This window comes from Triturus cristatus, chromosome 5_1 (genome assembly GCF_964204655.1).
Source record: "Triturus cristatus chromosome 5_1, aTriCri1.1, whole genome shotgun sequence".
NCBI classification, from domain to species: domain Eukaryota; kingdom Metazoa; phylum Chordata; class Amphibia; order Caudata; family Salamandridae; genus Triturus; species Triturus cristatus.
Window position 1 is genome coordinate 1,001,465,498 of NC_140587.1, and position 18,797 is coordinate 1,001,484,294.

At 46.8% G+C, this 18,797-nt stretch overlaps 1 protein-coding gene across 1 annotated transcript in view; it reads right to left on the reverse strand.

Moving 5' to 3' along the window:
• NSUN2 (NOP2/Sun RNA methyltransferase 2) overlaps positions 1 to 18,797 on the reverse strand; it is a 503,790-nt gene that overhangs the window by 472,242 nt on the left and 12,751 nt on the right. Inside the window, exon 2 of the mRNA XM_085606101.1 lies at positions 5,862 to 6,019. Within this exon, the coding sequence (XP_085462227.1) occupies positions 5,862 to 6,019 (158 nt within the window). The remainder of the gene's footprint in view (positions 1 to 5,861; positions 6,020 to 18,797) is intronic.

The following is an 18,797-nucleotide window of genomic DNA, read 5'->3' on the forward strand; positions in this document are numbered from 1 at the left end:
GTCCCACGAAGGATGAGGGTCGCTGCGGTGTTAGTGTCCGGATTGGGTCCACTAAGCCTTGGCAAACGCAAACCACGCAAGATGAACAAATCAGCTACTGGTGCAGACCCACGAGGTCTGAGCGAGGTCTCCTTCGAGGAGACTGTAGAGCAGGCCTGGAGCAACCAGGGGAACTCTTAAAAGTAAAGATTGACCTCCGCTAGGGCCCACAAGTCGAGAGACAAGGGACCGCGGGAGGCAGCAGTTTGGAGTGCGTAAAAGGGGGCCTACGGGCAACCGGAGTGAGCTAGGGCGCTGATCTTTGGCACAGTTGCTGCTGAGAGGTTGGCTCAATATTGGGCTAAAGCACAACTTCCCCACTGGTCAGGGTTGTGTGCTACGCAAGAGGTGGCCGGTGTCCTGGGGTATTAGGGATCTCGGCACCCACGCGGTCCACGGTGCTCACACTTGTTGGGCACACTCACTGGCCTCTGGGCTGCTAGGAAACCCACCTCAAGGTTGAGAGGAGTCGACGATGTCCAAAGGTGCCTGCCAAGCAGGGGGGTAACTCCTTTACCCCAAGGGAGATTTCTTCAGTCAGCTGGGCAGCTGCTCGTCGAAGGTCAGGTCTGTGAAGTCCAAGATTAATCTGAGGCTCTGGGGACACAGTATTCACCTATATCCAAGAGATATGGGGAGGGTCCAGATCAGAGCCCACCAATGAGAGTTGAGGCGGGAAAGGGTGGCTACACCCTCTCCCCTTTGTGTGTTTCCTGCCTGGGCGAGGGGCAGGATTCCCCTGAACCGGTTCCAGGCGGTGTATGCAGAATGTAGGCGCTGTAGCAGCCTACGTGCAACTCTGAAAGGCATCCTATGGTGCACCCACCCAGTTCCAATCCACATAGCCTGTCTGGGAAGGTGCTGGCACCTCCCTGCTACAGGATCCCTATTGTCCAGCTGCCGAGGCTGGGGTTTTGCCCAGAAACAGGCAGCCAGAGTCGTGTGGGTGGCGAGTAGCATCCATTTTGTGATACGTGTGCACTTTTAAATTGGTGTCTAAATTCTGCTGCTTTTCCCATATCGCCCCTCTAGCAGGGGGGAATCATGCCCTCATGCCCATGGCTGGACTGGGGGTATGATTTCTACATGTTTGACACCAAACACGATATGGTTCTGTGTAGCCATTCTCAAGTTATCACGCTATCGCGATATACTTATAATGCGGTTAAGAGTATATGGTATGGCTACACTACAAACAATCCAGCAATGATTTTTACGAGGGTTGCAGAGGGGCCCTACTCAGGTAGGGGTCCCCCCTCACACATATCCCAGCACTCTGCCTTGTAGGATTAGCAAGGCCTGCTTGAGGGGTGACCAATGAGAATACATGTGTTGTACATAGGTGGGATACAGGGTACCTGTATCCCTGTAAGGGGGTGCAAGCACCACCTTACCCAGACTACAGTAGTGGTCTGGTGGTGTCATTTGGTATGGCGGTCCCAGGGTGGCACAATAAGTGCTGCAGCCCTGGTAGGCCTCTGAGGGACCCATGCCCTGGGTACCTAGGGTACCATCTACAAGGGCTGACAGGGTATCCTTAGTATCCAATTGGGTTGTACCTAGGGTACTCACATCAGTTTAGAGAAGAAGCAGATAGGCTGGGGTCCTGGATAGCAGGGCCACAGCCTGGCTAGTGTCATAAAACAGTCAAAACATCAGCAAAAAGTTATGCAGTCGATGCCACTCTCCTACATGAACCAATTGAGCCCTGGGAGATCGTGCAAGCCCTGGACTGGTGTGTTAGGAAAAAGGCTGGGTCTGTAATACAGGGTACAACAACTGCAAAGAAAGCAACAATGAAATCAAAATAAAAAATACAGAACACAATTTGGCAGTCGGGTAATAACCATCAGCTACAACAATGGGGCAGCTCCTGAGGATATCCCTTAGCCCCCAACGGTTCACAGCATTCGCCTAAAGAGAGAGAACAGATTCGACGGGGGTCAACGGAAATCAAAAGATGGTTCCAGAAAAAAAAAAAAAAAAAAAAAAAAAAAAGATGGTTCCAGAAGGAGAAGGGGTTCATCAGTAGATGCAAACAGGTCTGCAGCTGTGACCTCCACAGGCCTGCCACTGAACACAGAGACAACAATCACCCAGAGGATAGGTCAGTATCAGGGTCCGGGAGGTCCGCATGTCGGTCATGCCAATGGGTGAATTTCTTGGAAGGGCTGCCTTGGAGGCTGACTGCTGCCATTTATCGGAGTGTCGAGAGCTGGGGGAACGCCGACAGAGGACCACCAGCTTCAGCTGAAGAAACCATGTGCAGCAGGTTGCGGGCTTCAGCAGGGGAATGCACAGACACTCGCTTGTTGTCAATGGTGAAAAGTAAGCGCAGCAGCAAGCCCCAGCGAATGTATTTTCTTGTCACACAGGTAAGACAAAGCATCACAAATGTTGCGGCGTTTGGCCAGAGTCTGGCTGGAGAGGTCTTGAAAGAGGGAGAAGTGATCACTCCTGAAGGCAATGCAGACCATTTTCCCGGCTGCTTTCAAAATGTCCTACTTGACCCTGTAGAAGCAGCCTCTGGTGAGCACGAGGCGCCAAATGATTCTGCTGTTAGTACGTGGAAAAAACACGAGTATGATTGAGAGTAAGATCTCGGCCCTCAAAGTCCTGGAGAAAGAAAGAATGAATGAATGGCAGGATTTCTAGCACACACAGTAACTACTAGGAATGTCCCGGCGCTAAAACAGAAAGTAAGAAGCAGAGGCTGAAAGCATTAGAGGGTGAAAAGCCAAGTTTTGACTTTTATCTGAAAGGCCTCTCACTTTCAATTTGACATGGTTCAATGGAAAGTCTATTCCAGGCTTGAGGGCCAAGAAGAGAGAATATGCTGGAACAACTCCCGGACATAGCTGTCAAGCTCGGCATTGGACACAGAGGCGCTCACACCCCCAATCCAGATATTATTGCACCTAGAACGATTCTCATAGTCCTCAAGGGCATCTTGCTGAAGTCGTTGCTGGGTTTTAAGCGTTGGCACCTCTCTCAGATCATCTTGCACCTGATCTTGCTGTGCCACACTCGCCTCCACAAGGTCTATGCAAGATTCAATCCCCTTCACCATTTGGTCAACCTCCACAAGTGCCCAGGAGACGTCACTGAACATAGCTGCGATGGCCATCTTCATCTCCAGAAGGAAAGACTGGATATCACCCTTCGCTGCCAGAGATGATAGATCTGGGGTGCCACCCCCTTGCAGCATCTCATCAGTAACTCCCGCTACATCAGCACCTCTAAATGACTTTGCAGTTGCCAACATGTCCTTAACAGAGGAGTAGGCCTTTAGGGGCTTATGGCGTGAAGAGGCCATGTCAGAGGCCACCCAGCTGCCTCACTGCATGCGAAAAAGTGCTTATGGGGGCCCAAGGATGGCACAAAGAGGGAGGCCGGCCGAAGCTAAGCAGTAAAGGACTTAATGGACTCTGCAGACCCCTCCAGTAGCCCTTCTTGGAGTCCCTGGTCAATGCAGCAGGCGACAACTATGTCATTCGCGAAGGAAGGTCTAGCAGCCTCGGGCTCACTTGACTCCAGTGCCTGGGCTCAGGTACTCATTATCAGCCACCCGCTAGGAACAGTGTTACAATCATGCTGGTGGCCATCTTTGAAGTACAGCCGAGTAGAACAGTCTTGCGGCTGCACAGGATCACTCACCACCACAATCAGGAAACCAGCTGCTTTTGGCTCACAGGTCAGCAGCAGACTATCCTCACTTCCTCAGGCCCGGTGTCAGGCTGTGGCAGACATTGCAGGAGCTCCGGATCAGGAGCTTGAGCGAGAGAAGCCATCATGGGTCCTCGTCCAGTCTACACCCCACTGATCATCATTCTTTAGCATGATAAGAGTATGAAGAGGTTTACATTGAAGGAGACAGCTAGCATTTTAACAAATTTAACCTTGAATCATTGTGCAATTATTTGAAAGCGCAGCAAGCAACATTTGCCAGGTTAGCCCGTAAGAGTATTTTTTTTAAAAACATTTCTTGATGCTAGTCTAATGGCAGGCATGCACTGTAGTTTCAACACCGTGGTGGTGATGTCTTCTGAAAATCAAAGTCAAATCAACCAAGCTAGTTCTCCAGGAATGGAAAAGGCGGCCAGAAGGGTCACAATAAAGAGTTACCCATCTCCAAGTACCTAGTGTAGTGCCTTCCGAGTAAGAGATGACAGGGCTCTTTTGGTTCCCGAAGGACTCCGTAGAACTGGGATGTAGGTGTTTGGGTGATAAAATTCATGATGTAGAATGTTCAGTTAACAGTTACAGACTGAGGAATAAAGACATGCAATACCAAGTACCTTGTGTGGCGTGGTCATTTGCTTGTACCCGGGATGGGAAGGACGCTATACCTAGTAGCTGGTAATTGCTAGAAAAAGCCATCGTTATTTCTGGTATAATGAAAAATACATTTTTATCTTTTTGTCATGTAAGGGGCCTTGAGATAAACTCAGCAAAGCCAAAAGTTAAGGCACTGAACCCCCACCGCTCCTTCAGGGGTAAAGTGAGGATAGGGGGGGCATCTTTGGAGCAAGTCAAGTCCTTGATTATTTGGGCACAAGACTGTCTGACAATATGTCCTGGGAACCACAGTTAAGGAAAAGTCAAGCGATTCTACTCCAAAAGGCGAATAAGAAATATATGACAACCTCCAGTGGAGCAGTAACCCAAACTCTGGAGGTTTATAGGGCCACAGCCTTGGCAGGGGCAGTTTATGGTGCAGAACCCTGGGGGATGGACAGATGTGTCTGCACTCAGTGTAGCTGAAAAACAATTCATTATAGCATTATACCATGTAATCCAATTAAAACTTTTAACATATTGTGTACGAATCAAATACTCCGGAACTTGAGATTTATAAACAAAGCTTTAGAGGAGATCCTCAGTTTGGATAAGAGTTTGCACCCTTTGGTTAAGAAAGATATAAAAGCATTGTGTGAACTTGTTAAGATGGAGGAGGTATGGCTTACACCTGATAAAGTGGCAAAGGGTGCTATATTCAAATTGAAACAAGCTTACTGGAAATTATCTTGGAACAAATCTGGAATGATCAAAAAATAGGTAGTATAACGGAGAAGTTTTTGAACTATAAAAGTAGCCGATGATTTGAGTCATTTCTGGATAGAGTACACCCAGCTCAGGCTAAAACCCTGTATATAAAGTTTAGAATTGTCATTCTACCATCAAATTCCTTTACTTCCTCATGAGACAAACACAGCTCCTTAACCACTAACTGTCATTTTTGTTTGGAGCCAGAGGAATCTGTGGATCATTCTTTTGTCCAAGAAATAAGATTATTCCAGTCTGCAGGTTTTCTGGGTATTCTGTACTGCAGGAAGAATCTAGGATCTTTAAATGTGACACAAAAGAGCTAATTGTATTTAGTGCATCTAGATTTGTATTATGGGCATGGAGAATTAGAGCTAATAAATTAACTGACGTTTTAGTGGAAGGTCCATACCATGTTTTATGCATTAACTATGAGACACAGATGCACTTTAAAATGTTGTTGAGGGCAGAAGATCTTGATAATTGGTTGACACCTGAGGGGGGCAAGTAGAGTTACTAGATTTATGTAGTGTAATGGATCTAATTGTTATGTGTTTTAACATGATGTTCCCTTAAAAACAATTTTTAAGTCTATATATTGTTTTATTGTAACTTTCATACTTGTGGCATCAAAATGCTAGTTTTTTAATGAACTTTTATGGTTGACAAAGCCGAAATAAAGAATTGAATTGAATACATTTTCTTGCTTCTGCAGCATATTGATAGGCTGGCTCTTTTCACAAATTTGCAACAACTGGCATGTCATAGCATCTTACCTCTTATATCCAGTTATTCTCAAAGTTGCTGGTAAAGGCTCTCGTAGTGATTGCATAAACTGGTCCCATTCTCCATCTGGAACAAGCTTCAACTCCTGATAGTAACGTTCAAACAGCTTATTTTCTTTGACTATGTCAGGATAGCCACCTTCCCAACCCTGAACCACAAACATAAAAAGAACTGTAAGTGTAATAGTACCATTTTAAGCACAAACAGCAAATCAGATATTGATATGCCTTTAACTAATGGATGAGAAAGCATAGCTGTGTGGCGGAGAGCTGTGCAACTTGTATGGCCAAGCTTATTGTAGGCATTTAAGCTATTTACTGCTAAGGACCTACATTATCAAGGAGTAGTTACCTTCAGAAATAACCAAAGACAAAACAGTCCCTTAAAAAAATAGATTAAATGTTAGATATGAAAGATTTAGCAAGAGCAGTATATAGTACTATATAACAGGATAGCATAGTTAATGCAAGTCTTAACTTTTCACACATGTACATTGTTTTCTTAAGAACTAAGTGGCCTTTTGAAAACCACTGTAGCTGCATATAAAAACCTCAGATAAATAATAGCGAAAGCCTATATAAACCAAATTGTAACTTTCATGGGAAAAAATACGCCTACAGTGCAGTGTCGGAGCATAGTGGGCGAAGTGGGAAAGTATGCAGCAGCCAAGTGATTGGTGAGGAGAAAAATAAACAGGGATGTGGAATTGTGAGAGACTGCACGGAGGACTTACTAGCGTGTCGCCATGGGAGGGCTCTTCTCGTAAAACACAAACTCCTCCCTACCTTCAGGAAGCGCGGAACTGCCAAAAACTACAACAGCCATGCCCCTATCCTGTCTATCCACAGACGGAGATCGAGGAGGACCCGGAAGTGGGCAGGGTTGACCCCGGAAGTTCTGTCAAATGCCCAATGAAAGGAGATGGTAGCAATAAGGAGGCGTCTCAGACCAGCGGCGAGGGAGAAGGAAGTCGGCTGGAAGAGCGGAAGACAGAAGACGGACCCGGTACGCGGACGACGGAAGGAGAGACCAAGACCCAGGACGCCCGGAAAGAAGAAGACGACAACGCAGAGCCAGACGAGCGGTGGTGTGAGGAGTGGTGGTGTCCCCCGGAGGATGCTGAGGAGCGGCCGCAACTCAGGAGAGACTTGCGGCAGAGCCGGTGAGTAAAAGCATCCCAAGGGATCAAGGGGTGGGTCTAGGGGGAAGCGGGGAGTGACCTCGGGGAGCATTATGGGTAGGGGTATGGGAGGCTGGGAATTCGGCACTAAAGTCACCCCTATGCTCTGACTACGCGACGCTTAACTTGCTTAAAGGGAACCTCAGCGTGCCTTAAACTTCATAGCCCACGTCTAACCCGGACACTACATTTACTCAAGCATTGCTACATATATATAGGCGCCTCGTGTTATTTGGCATTAAGAGGCCCCCTTGACACGCAGGAATATTGTTTTAGTTTGGTTCTTTCGTCCCCCCCCCCCCCCCCCCCCCCACGACCAGTCAGACAGAAGAAACTGTACAAGCACTTCGTGGTGTGGTGACAGGTATATTGATAAATAAGCTCATCAAACACATAACTGACGGCTCACTCCTTTTCCTCCAATGAGCCTCCGGGGAGACAGCCATAACAACGAAGAGGAGGAGCCGGGAACATCGAATTCTGCATCCCCATTGGGCCCAACCAAGGCAGCAGCGGGAGGAAAACCAGAAGGGACATTACCCTCACACTATACCTTATCTGCCAAGGGCAATAAAAATCTTTTTGGCAAATATATACAGCCTCCTCGCCTGCTTATCAAACCTGCCCTCCCACAGGAATTTAATCAAATATCTACTTGCCCACGAGATAGGTTGCATCATAAATGTACCTGTCCTGTAACAAAATCCACTTGCCCCTTTGGTGCTATGTAGTGCGGCGACAAATCAAATTATGGCAGCAATCTCAATATATAAGAGCTCTGATAATAGCCCGATTATGACAGATTTCCTACCATAGTAGGATTTGAATGTTAGCAATTCTTAGATTGCTACCTTTCCACAAATCTACATACTGGGGATGGAGGTAGCGGTAAGCAGTATATCCCCACAGTTGAAATGCATTTTTGAGTCTATGCAAACCTACTAACTTGCCTGTTTTACGGGGTTTCACCAGGTGGTCTCCAAAACTTTTCACACAGAAAAAGGTTGGAAATTTACTTTTGACATGAGTAGAAGTAAACCTTCGGGGTTGGGTGAAAAAAAGTGGTTGGTGGTAATGTGAGCTTGTTACCGCTCAACAGATTTTCACATGAGCAAATTTACACATGCATATTTGCTCATGCCAAAATGCAGTCCACAAAGATTTCCTGACCTACTTATGTAAATTCATGGAAGCCGTAAATCTGCACCTATGCAAGGGCATTTGGCATCAGTGCACTTTTGTGACATTTTTTAAGACTTGGGCCCCTATTTAGGTCTGGCGTTAAGCAAGGCCTTTTGTTTTTATTAAACGTTTATGTTTCTCTATGTCTACCAGCTGGCTTCTCTGAGTGACAGTATTCTGCTCTTACACAAGGTGCATATCGGCACACAAAGTAGTTTTGTTCAGTGCCAGAAATTATTGTGCCAAAGTGTGGTTTTTGAGATCCAAAATATATCTTTTTTTGCCAATGTTTGTTATAATGCTGAGGCCCCCGCAGCTCCCACAACCATATAGTTTTACAAACACCATGTCAAAACAAGACAGGCATTGACAAAATCAAAAGGCTGACCACCAAAGTCATATCCATTGGCTTTGCCAATGCTTGTTTTTCCATGATTCCTATACTTTGGTACAAACTGATTTTACTTTAGGAATATTTTTTTGAATTACAAGCATGCATCAACACATTTTACTAAATGATGCTTCAAAGAACGGGTATCTAAAATTTCACAGGAGTTTAGCAAAACATTTTTTATTTGCATTTGTTATGAACATTTTATTTTGAAAGCAAAGAATCGATCTTGCTTTCGAGATTCTGCATATATTTGCATCTAATCAGAGAGCATCCTAGAAGCGTTATACATACGCATTTATAAATTTTTTTACTGGAACTATTGTTAGCAGTACAGTCTGAACTTGCATTTTCTTAGAGCCCTCATCCTAATAATAAAGGCTTTGTATAAACGAACTATAAATACCAGCTCGAACAGCATTAACATATGGGCTCAAACATAACACTGCAGACAATGCCCTTCAATGACCCATAACGTTGTACTGTAATCTGGCAGCCAAATGGTTTGTGCTGCCAGGAGTTTGGCCTACTGGTCCCAAGGACGAAATAAACAGGACAACTTGTCCTTGACCCCAAACAATATGTCCTGGGCGTCGGGCTATGAGAATTCCACACCTCTGAATACATATTACTTTTAGATAACAATGAGCTTCCAAAGTCTACTCTCCCCTTAGCCAATATAGAAATATGTTGGCTGGTCGAGCAAAACAAGGCTATGGCTACCATGAAATCCAGATGGCTGCCCAGCAAACTTGACATACAGTGATTTTCAACTGGCAGCATACATTACATTGATACACGTACATAATATAATTTAACACATAAGATTTATAACCAATTCAGCAATCTACTTAGATGCTTACAAAACACACCACCATCATAGATGTGAAAAGATCAATCTGAAACCAGCTGTTGGGATAAAATATTTAAGTTTAAACTGGAGGCTGTGACACGTCAAAACAGATCTTAGCCTCTTACAATTCTAAAATACAGCGAACAAACTTTTTCAATTCGGTCTTCCTTGTAAAAGAGGTTTTGGAAAGATAATTGGAGTGACCCATTTGACAGCATCATCTGATTAAAGCTGAGCTCTCTGTTGAAAACAGCCTCTCCATCAAAATGTATATGAAACAAGCATTGGCATAGCCAATAGGTCTCGCCTATGGGCTCTTATAAGTATTTAGCCATGCAACAGATTATCCTGGGTGCTACATCCTCAACTGTTCTTCAACGTGGATGCTTTGGCACTAATAGGTACATTATAGCACTGCATTGAGAAGTACTCAAAGTGTTATCGTTTTACAACTGGTACTCTGAACTCACATGTGTGTAAGTGCTTTCATATGAGATGAAGAAAAAAAGATTTTTAGTTAAATAAATAATTAGCTTGATAACACAATTTAAGTGAGGAAGGCACAATGTGTCCAGGTTTTCTAGTTTAACTTTGTACAAATCAGCTAATAAATGGGTATCGATGGGTCTAAACTACTGAATCCTGGCTCTAAAAGTGAGTGCAGTTTGTCTCTGATCTGCGATTCTACAAACACAGTCTGAACTCTTGCCCACTAAAAGTATAGCTTTACACACAAGGCCTTGGGAGCGCTGGGGTGGTAAGTTCACCAGATGCCAAGCGTGCTCCAGTTTCACTGGCTACTGGGGGTGCTCAGAGGTAGTTCCAGTTCCATAGTGTGAAGGTGCTCCACAGTGCACTACTGCTTCAAGGGGCAAGGATTCTAGTATTTGTAGTTCCTTCAGATTGGACTGGTGATTGGGGAGAAGAGGCATAATATCTGCGGGTACATAGAGGGGGTGCAAACAGAGGGGCATACAGAGAGGTCAGGGAAACAGAGACCGAAGAATAGATATACAAGGGGCATAAAGCGCAATGTACAAGGTGGTACGGAAATCAAGACGGGAAGATCGACAGGAGCAAACCACACGACAGAGACAGTGGTACTGAGAGAGGCCGCAAACTCAAGATGGAAGGAAGGAGACTGACAGCGTGACAGAGTTAGGTAAAGGAACAAAGAGAAGAAGGCGGAGAGTTAGAGACGGGTAGCAGGAAAGAGAACCATGGTGTGAACAAGATAAATTTGCTCGGAGCCAAAGCAGGACAGACAGGCAGAAGTAGAGGGTGCCACGGAGATAAAGGCACAAACAGAAGGGGCCGGAAGAAAAACAGGAGCATAGATAGTCAGAAGGACAGGATTGGAGTAACACAGAAGAAGACTGACCGAGAGAGAAGAACAGGTAAAAAGAGGTCAGAGGGCTATAGATTTAATGAAAAACAGAGATAGGGGCAGAGAGATATACACATACAGAGTCAGAAGGACGGGGACACAGACGGACATGGGAGGAGGAAGAGTGAGGGTCACACTCAGCCCCATATGTTTTCTCGTTCAATGACTCTTACAGTAAGGAGGGAAAGCCTCTAGCAAGAGCGTAGGGCATCGAGAACTTACTGTTTATTGCCTCTTGCAACACATTTACAAGAATAAAACTTTCTTAGATCCATCATATGATTTCATAAAAGTGTCAGTGGCTCAGTTAGTCGATCTATGCCCTCTCCCCATGCTTTATGTTACTCCCACCCTTGTCACTTTTGGAGGTCCCATGCATCTTCTATACTTTAACTGCATGATAATGCACACACCGGGACATGACTCGTGGATTTTTTATTTTTTTTGTAAGAGAATTTTATATAGCGCAAACTTGACCTAAAGGTATCTGGTATCAGAGCGCTTTACACGAGCACCAGTAACATTACATGAGGCACATTCATTTTCGGGGAGATTAAGTGATTTGCCCAGAATCACAGGATGTTGCGAGTGCTTGCAGAGATATGTTAATTCCTGCTGTGTGTAATTCAGCGGGCGTTTACAATGATCAACATTCTGTAAACACGGCTCATTCTGTGTACACAGAGGCTGCTGCAGAGCAGTCTGGAATTGTTGATCGCACCAAGACACACACAGGAATGAACAGATGAGCCTGCGGGTTGACAGACACCACCGGCACAAGCTAGATCCTCAAAGAGATGAATACACACACAGATGAAGACAGGTAATCAGTGTGAAGGTGCGACTCACGGAAACAAGCACACAATAAACAGAACATTCTCTAGACGTGAAAAGGTAACAAAGAGGCACATGGAGACACGCACAACACATGGGCAAACAGCTATGTGCAAGTGTGAGTGACAGAGAAATGCCGCTGCAAACGGACCCAGTGACACAGAGACATACATTAAGCACACAGCAGACAATACAAGTAAATGCCAGTGACAGACCATTTTAAACAGCCACAGTGACTCACAGCGATACGCACAGACACCAAGACTGGAGAAGCTTCGTTGCTGATGAGATTGCTTGCAGGAGATCTTTAATTAATGTCGCTGTCACTTGGGTTCGCACTGCCTCTGATGCACACACACCTCTTGTCACACACGAGGCGCAGCAATACCAAGAGTGGAGTGCGTGGAGAACGTAGTGTAATACAGCTGTAGCAGTGCCACATCAGCATGTACACAGTGTATCAAAGACTCCCGCTTCTCATGCCACTGTAAACAGTGTTTTCTGGTACAGCAGGAATCCTTTTCTCATACTTGGAAATCACAAGGAAACAGGGAACATGCAGAGTACGGTAAACATCAGAGACGCCGGCTACAAGAGAAGGAAAGGTCTGTAGCTGGAGCAAGGAGAGAACATTCAGAGGAAGGGAATTATCAAAGAAGACAGTAAGGAAAACAAGAAGACCGCAATGGTGTGCGCACACTGCAAGGAATGAGACAAGAAGACCAAGAGAAAGACAAGAAGACCGTGAGTGGTGTGCGCGCACTGCAAGGAATGTAAGGAACGCAGCTGCCACCCTGCGTGCCCATGGTCGTTCCCGCAAGCAAAACGCTGTGGGAGTGAACATTTGCTAACGAGGTGGGACATGCGCCCGCCTTTAGCTATTTGCAGGCTACGCAAAAAAAATGACAGGCAACAACCAACCTAATGCGTGGGGGAAGTCCTAGCCACACAGAGAAGTTTGGAGTGCTCACAAGAAGCCTCCCATAGAGCAGCGCATGTGTGCTGCGCTAGGATCGACCTAAAAAAAACTGTTAGAAAATGAGTTAAGGTTCTCGAGCCAAGGTGTAAAAATCACAGAAATGTGTCAGTTATGTTATGCAGCAGACGCAATAATGGAGATGAAGACAGAATGACAGACAAAAAGGGGCGAAAGAGAAAAAAGGGGCGAAAGAGAAAAAAGGGGCGAAAGAGAAAAAAGGGGCGAAAGAGAAAAAAGGGGCGAAGAAGAAAGAAAAAAAGAGAAGAGGAGAAAGAGGGAAGGAAAGAGGGAAGGAAAGAGGGAAGGAAAAAGAAGGGAAGGGAAAAGAAGGGAAGGGAAAAGAAGGGATGGGAAAAGAAGGGATGGGAAAAGAAGGGATGGGAAAGAGAAGAGGAAGCAAGAGGTAGCCAAGAGGTAGAGAAGAAGAGAGGAAGAAGAGAGGAAGAAGAGTTTTTTTTTTGCAAGCAAGGCAGAACCATAACGTGTACCATGCTTCTCTTTTTAGCAGCAAATTTCATGTTTTTCTTTTTAACGCACTTAATTTCGAACCCCTGCTGCGCACCTCAGCCGGGCCCTGTGCCCAACCCCTGCAGGCACCCATCCACCGCAGACTGCCTCTAGCTGTGTATAGATGGGTTGACCACAGGTGCGTCCACCTTAGCAGGTGGCCATTCCTGCTGTGCAAGGCCTATGGCCCAACCTACCACAAGAGGCTAAACCCGCTGCACATAAACTCTGGCAGGCAGAGCATGTGTTTGTTTTTTTTTTAATGACTCATAGAGCCACAGGCTGAGTTTGCTAACCTACAGCAAATTTCATGCTCAGGTACCACAAACACAGGGTAAGCTTCTCTTCCAGACATCAAGCCTTAAGGAGTCAGCAGTTTCAAAGCCCCGACTGTGAACCGCCAAATTGAGGCATGGGTTTGTGAAGCTTGATCTGAGTTCCCAGTGCTTGGAACATGAAGCTTGCTCTATCTGCAAATAATTTTCAGAATTAACCGGTTCTTTTACACCTGAAATTATGACAGGGCATGCAGTACAGAGAAAGGTACCATGATCGTTGGGAGTCATTTTAGGAGTCAAGAACCGCAAATCCCAAAATAGATCTTCATAGAGTACAATGGCATGTAAATCATAGGAGCGCCCTGCAAGGGGCGCCCACTAACTCCTGGGGAGGGGAGGATGCACTTTTATTTATTTATTTTTTCAAGGCACGCAAATTGTGCCCTGCATCCTGAAATGACGTCCGAAAGACGCATTTTCCTTTTGGAGCCCACAATCGGAGCCCCTAGACCAAAAGTCGGGGACCCTGGATTACAAAAGGGTGAAAAGGCCAGTTCATCTAAATAGATTCCTATATTTAGGGGGGGTGGGGGGGTTATGGATATCGTCAGATCGGATTTATTAACCTTCCACTATTAAAATGGGCAAGATATACAAAAGTGTTAACCCTTTTAAGCCCACTCCGCACTTTTTATTAAACACATATCACAGAAACTAATCAACAGATGTAAAACAACCAAACAAAAGCACACTTTCTGAATTAAGATCTACATTCATGCTAAGTTTGGTGTAAATCCGTTAAGCAGTTTTAGCTGTAGGCATGAAGAATATTTCCCATATGAGCTAAAATGGGAACACAAATCGCCTGCCCCACAATTTTTAACTGTTTACCTCATCTACACAGATAAGCACGAAAATTGGCATGCCAGACATTAGGAGTCCACGGCAAATGACTGCCAAATTCGGTGCAGACTAGTCAATGGGGGTTACAGGAAAATCAAACAAGCATTTGAAATGCAATAGGTCTTACATTTATGAGAGTTTGAGCTATTGGCATACGAGAGCTTAAACTCTTGCAAATGCGAGACCTACTGCATTGCAAATTACTAGCGCCCATGCGGCGATTTCACATTCATGGAGGCCGTCTAAAGAAAGGGGCGTGGCCGACATTAAAGTGAAACCACGGCATGGGGCGCTTCGCTTTTGTTTGTAAAAGCGCCCATGCCGCGCTTTCACTGTAATGTCGGCCACGCCCCTTTCTTTAGACGCGGCTCGGCTAAAACAAGGGGTGCGGCCTCCATGAATGTGAAAGCACCGCATGCACAATAGATAACAAAACAGCCGGGGTTGACACTCCTATTACTCCTGCCCTCCAGTGACACTTTACCGGTCACGGGTGGTGGACAGGGTGGTGAAGGTGGTGGATGTGGTGGTGGAGGACGTGGTGGAGGACGAGGACGTGGTGGCCGACGAGGACGTGGTGGCCGACGAGGACGTGGTGGCCGACGAGGACGTGGTGGCCGACGAGGACGTGGTGGCCGACGAGGACGTGGTGGCCGACGAGGGCGTGGTGGCCGACGAGGACGTGGTGACGTGCTGGAGGGCGTGGTGGCCGACGTGCTGGAGGGCGTGGTGGCCGACGTGGTGGAGGGCGTGGTGGAGGACGTGGCGGCGGTGGAGGACGTGGCGGCGGTGGAGGACGTGGCGGCGGTGGAGGACGTGGCGGCGGTGGAGGACGTGGTGGCGGTCGGCGGGCATGGTGGAGATGGTCGGGGACGTGGTGGTGGTGGACGTGGTAGTGGACGTGGTGACAAATCGTGAGAAAAGGTAAAAGCAAAACACAGAGTGAATGATAAAAAAAAAGAAAGCAAGATAGAGCACGAGGGAAGAAGTGATGAGAAAACGGTCACAGTAAAAGCAAAACACAAAGTAAATGATATCCGTGCACGAGTGAATAACTAATGCTGCTATTTCAAAGCACATGCATGCAAAACACACAATCGTGTATTCGCTGGCCCGGGAGTGGTGCATGCGTGTGTGGCTGTGCGCGCAGTTTGCTCTTTTTCGAAGCACATACTCGTGGCGTGCCCCCTGCTTGCTCCCGCAAGGTGGATGCCGCCAAAAGCACGAGTATGTGCTTCGATAAAGAACAGAACGACGGCTAAACGTCCTCCTATGCAACGCATGCGTGCTGCGTAGGCCAGACCTAAAAAACGAATCGAGCAGTGATGGACGGCACTGGAGAGGTAAAGTGACGGCAGCAATTACGGGAGGGAGGGGATAAGAGTGAGGAGGCAACAGAGCTGACCAACCGAAAGAATCAATCGGCGATGTCTGCTGGGTGGGAACCATGCACCTAAAGGCAGGACAGATGGACACCATTAACCAAGCAAAGTAAAGGAATTTTCAAAAGCAGGACAAACAACCAAATGCGCACAGCTTCTCGAAAGCCCATATTCTGAATACAGCATGCCTCCCAGAGTGGCGCATGCGCTGCCCAGGCGAGACCTAAAAATCAGATGTCCTTAATCTAATGCTTCCCAAAAAAAGTATGCAACACATATAAGACATGTTATCATTTAAAGGAGCTCCATTACCATACCATGGTATAAATCGGCTGAACAGGTACTAGGCTGAAACAGGGTCTAACACAAAATGTTGTGATGGTGGTGGGGGGCGTAAGATGGCCGCACTCTAGTGCAGCTCTACCGGCCGCGAGCCATAATCCATCTACTATCCTGGAAATTGTCTGCCATTGATGGCTAAAAAAGGCACTAAGTACTAACAATCGCCTTCTGTTACAGAAAGACAGAATAAAGAGAAAGCCGGACAATCGAGGATTTAAAAAACTGAAAGACTGTGCCGGGCCGCAGTAACAAAGATGGCGGACGGCGGACACCGGACTTGCACTGTGACTGCGTTGAGTGGCAGCAGTGCTGTGCTGGGAGCCTGGGGAGTAGTGGAGCGACCCTGCGGCAAAACAAAAAATGCAACATCGGGCCTGGGGAGCTGGAGGTTACCCAAGATTTTAAGAGATGAGCCCACCTGGCTTAGGGGTGAGAGGCCGCGGAGACCTATGGAGGCTGCGACTGTGGGGACTGCTGTAGACGTGGCAAAACAGAGAAGAGCAACTGCATTTTCTCTGCATCACCCACCCTCCCAAATTACCATTGCTAAATCCTGAGGTGAATAACGCGGACTTGTACAAGAAACAGAGCTGTGCGGCTGGTCTGCAGGGTCATTGATGTGACTGAGGTGCTGTGGCTTGGCCTGCGCCGGAACCGAAGCCGCTGTCTGGGGCAGAGACGGGCAGCCACACCCGGTTGCTGATTGTGCAACTGCACGGCGCCTAAAAATCATAGGTGCAGGACTGCTCTTTGATCCGCACCAAAACCGATGCTCAGGCGGCCTGTAGCCGCACAAACTGACTGAATACTTTGTGCAGTCTCGGACCATGGTTCTTACGAGAGTACACCATTACTTCTGAACTGTTTACAATACAATACAACAAGGTGCCGGTGACATGCTATAAGCTGCAAGGGCCCTTTTGCCACTCAAAGATGCCTACTGTGAGACAGCACGGGCAAAATTGATCAGGCTACGGCAGAAGGGGTTAGCAGCCCTGTTCGGGGATTCCAAATTACTGGTAGCACTGTGCCCTGCAACACACTCCCACTCACCTATGATATTGGCACGCCAATTGCTTGTGCTGGACAATCGAGGAGGGATGTGCTAGTCCCTGTACACCTCTCCAGCCTCCCCTCTGGAGAGGCTTGGCGGCCAAAAAGGACACATGAGAAAAGGGGGGCTGCCTACAGGTACCGCATAGATTGACACTGCAGGGCATGAGGAGGTAAGCCTGACCCATTGCACTGGCACCCAAGAAGGTTCTAGGCAATATAGCACCCGCGAATTCCACTGAGCCCTGCTATTACCTGTCTAAGCGAACAGACAGCTGAAAACTGGCATGTTGGGAGCTCGCCTGCCTGCTCTCCCCCATATGCAGACCGAAGGTGGGACCTTGTTGGGCCCACCACTGACTGGTGTCAGAAAGATAACCCCAATGGGGAAACCCAACAAATCGCAGCCAAAAGTAACTATTGACATGCGGAAAAGTACAAGGATAACGCGGGAAATGGCAACAGAATGTGGATGGCTCTGGGGAGAGCATCCCATCTCTGGAGGGCACACTCTTGGCAATGCAGCAAAGTCTACAATCCATAGAAAGTAAAATTGATCATCCCAGTCTGCGCAAAGACTAACTGTCCACCAAACTGGATAAACAAGCACAGCGCCTAATAGAAGAAAATTGAGAATATCCACCATGGAATAGAGCATGAACTCTATGAACACTAAATGACTTGACTTGGAAAAGGTACTTGCAATAATGCAAGCAAAAAACGAAGATCTTAAGGCACGCTCTCGTCGTAGCAATCAGCACATAGCGGGATCCAGAGTCGACAAATTTTGGAAAAATAGAGCTATATGTGGAGCAAATGCTGACATATCTATGGCTCAGACAACCTCTCCAAAATGCTAGTGGTGGAGCGCACTCATTGATCCCTGGCACCAAGACCACTCCCAGGATCGCCCCCCCCCCCCCTCCCCCCCAAGACTGATCATTTCCAAATTCCTATATTATCGGGACTGTGATACAGTGTTAAGGATGGCTCGAGAACAATGAGACAAACAATCAAGGTAACACAGTGTCATTCTTTCCTGACTTCACGACCAATGTCCAGGCGGCTCGAAAAGCGTACTTACCTGTTAAAAAACAAAAGCTACAACAGGCAGAGATAAAATACACAATGATATAAACAGCCAGGGTATAGAGAATAGAACATCAAGGACAGGCGAAGATCTTCACGACGTCCAAGGCAGCAATGGACTACGTTAAACACTCACCCCGCGGGAGGGCTTGTCACACCCACGCAGAGGATGAAGAAGAAAACTGATAACATCAATAGTGTGAAGGCACGCTGCCACCAGTGGTACCCGAGATCGGGATACAAAGGAAAATATGACTAACAAGGAATGCTGGTATACTCGAAGATATAGTGCTGGTACTGACTGGTGATGGTGAGTGGCCCAATATATTTCTTCTCTTCTGATCTTAAACACAACTGACGAAGACCAAAATAACTGGTTGTACAATATGACCTGTCACAAACCCGGGAGAGGGAAATTCCCCTCCCCCCCCCCCCCCCATGCTAACATAATATGCTCCACCCATTCTTACCCAACTTAAAAAGCCTTATACCTTTGTGTCTCTTAGACAGACACCCCCGTCCATTGGGAGGGCAATTGGGACTCTAGCGACCCAACATTGGTGTGC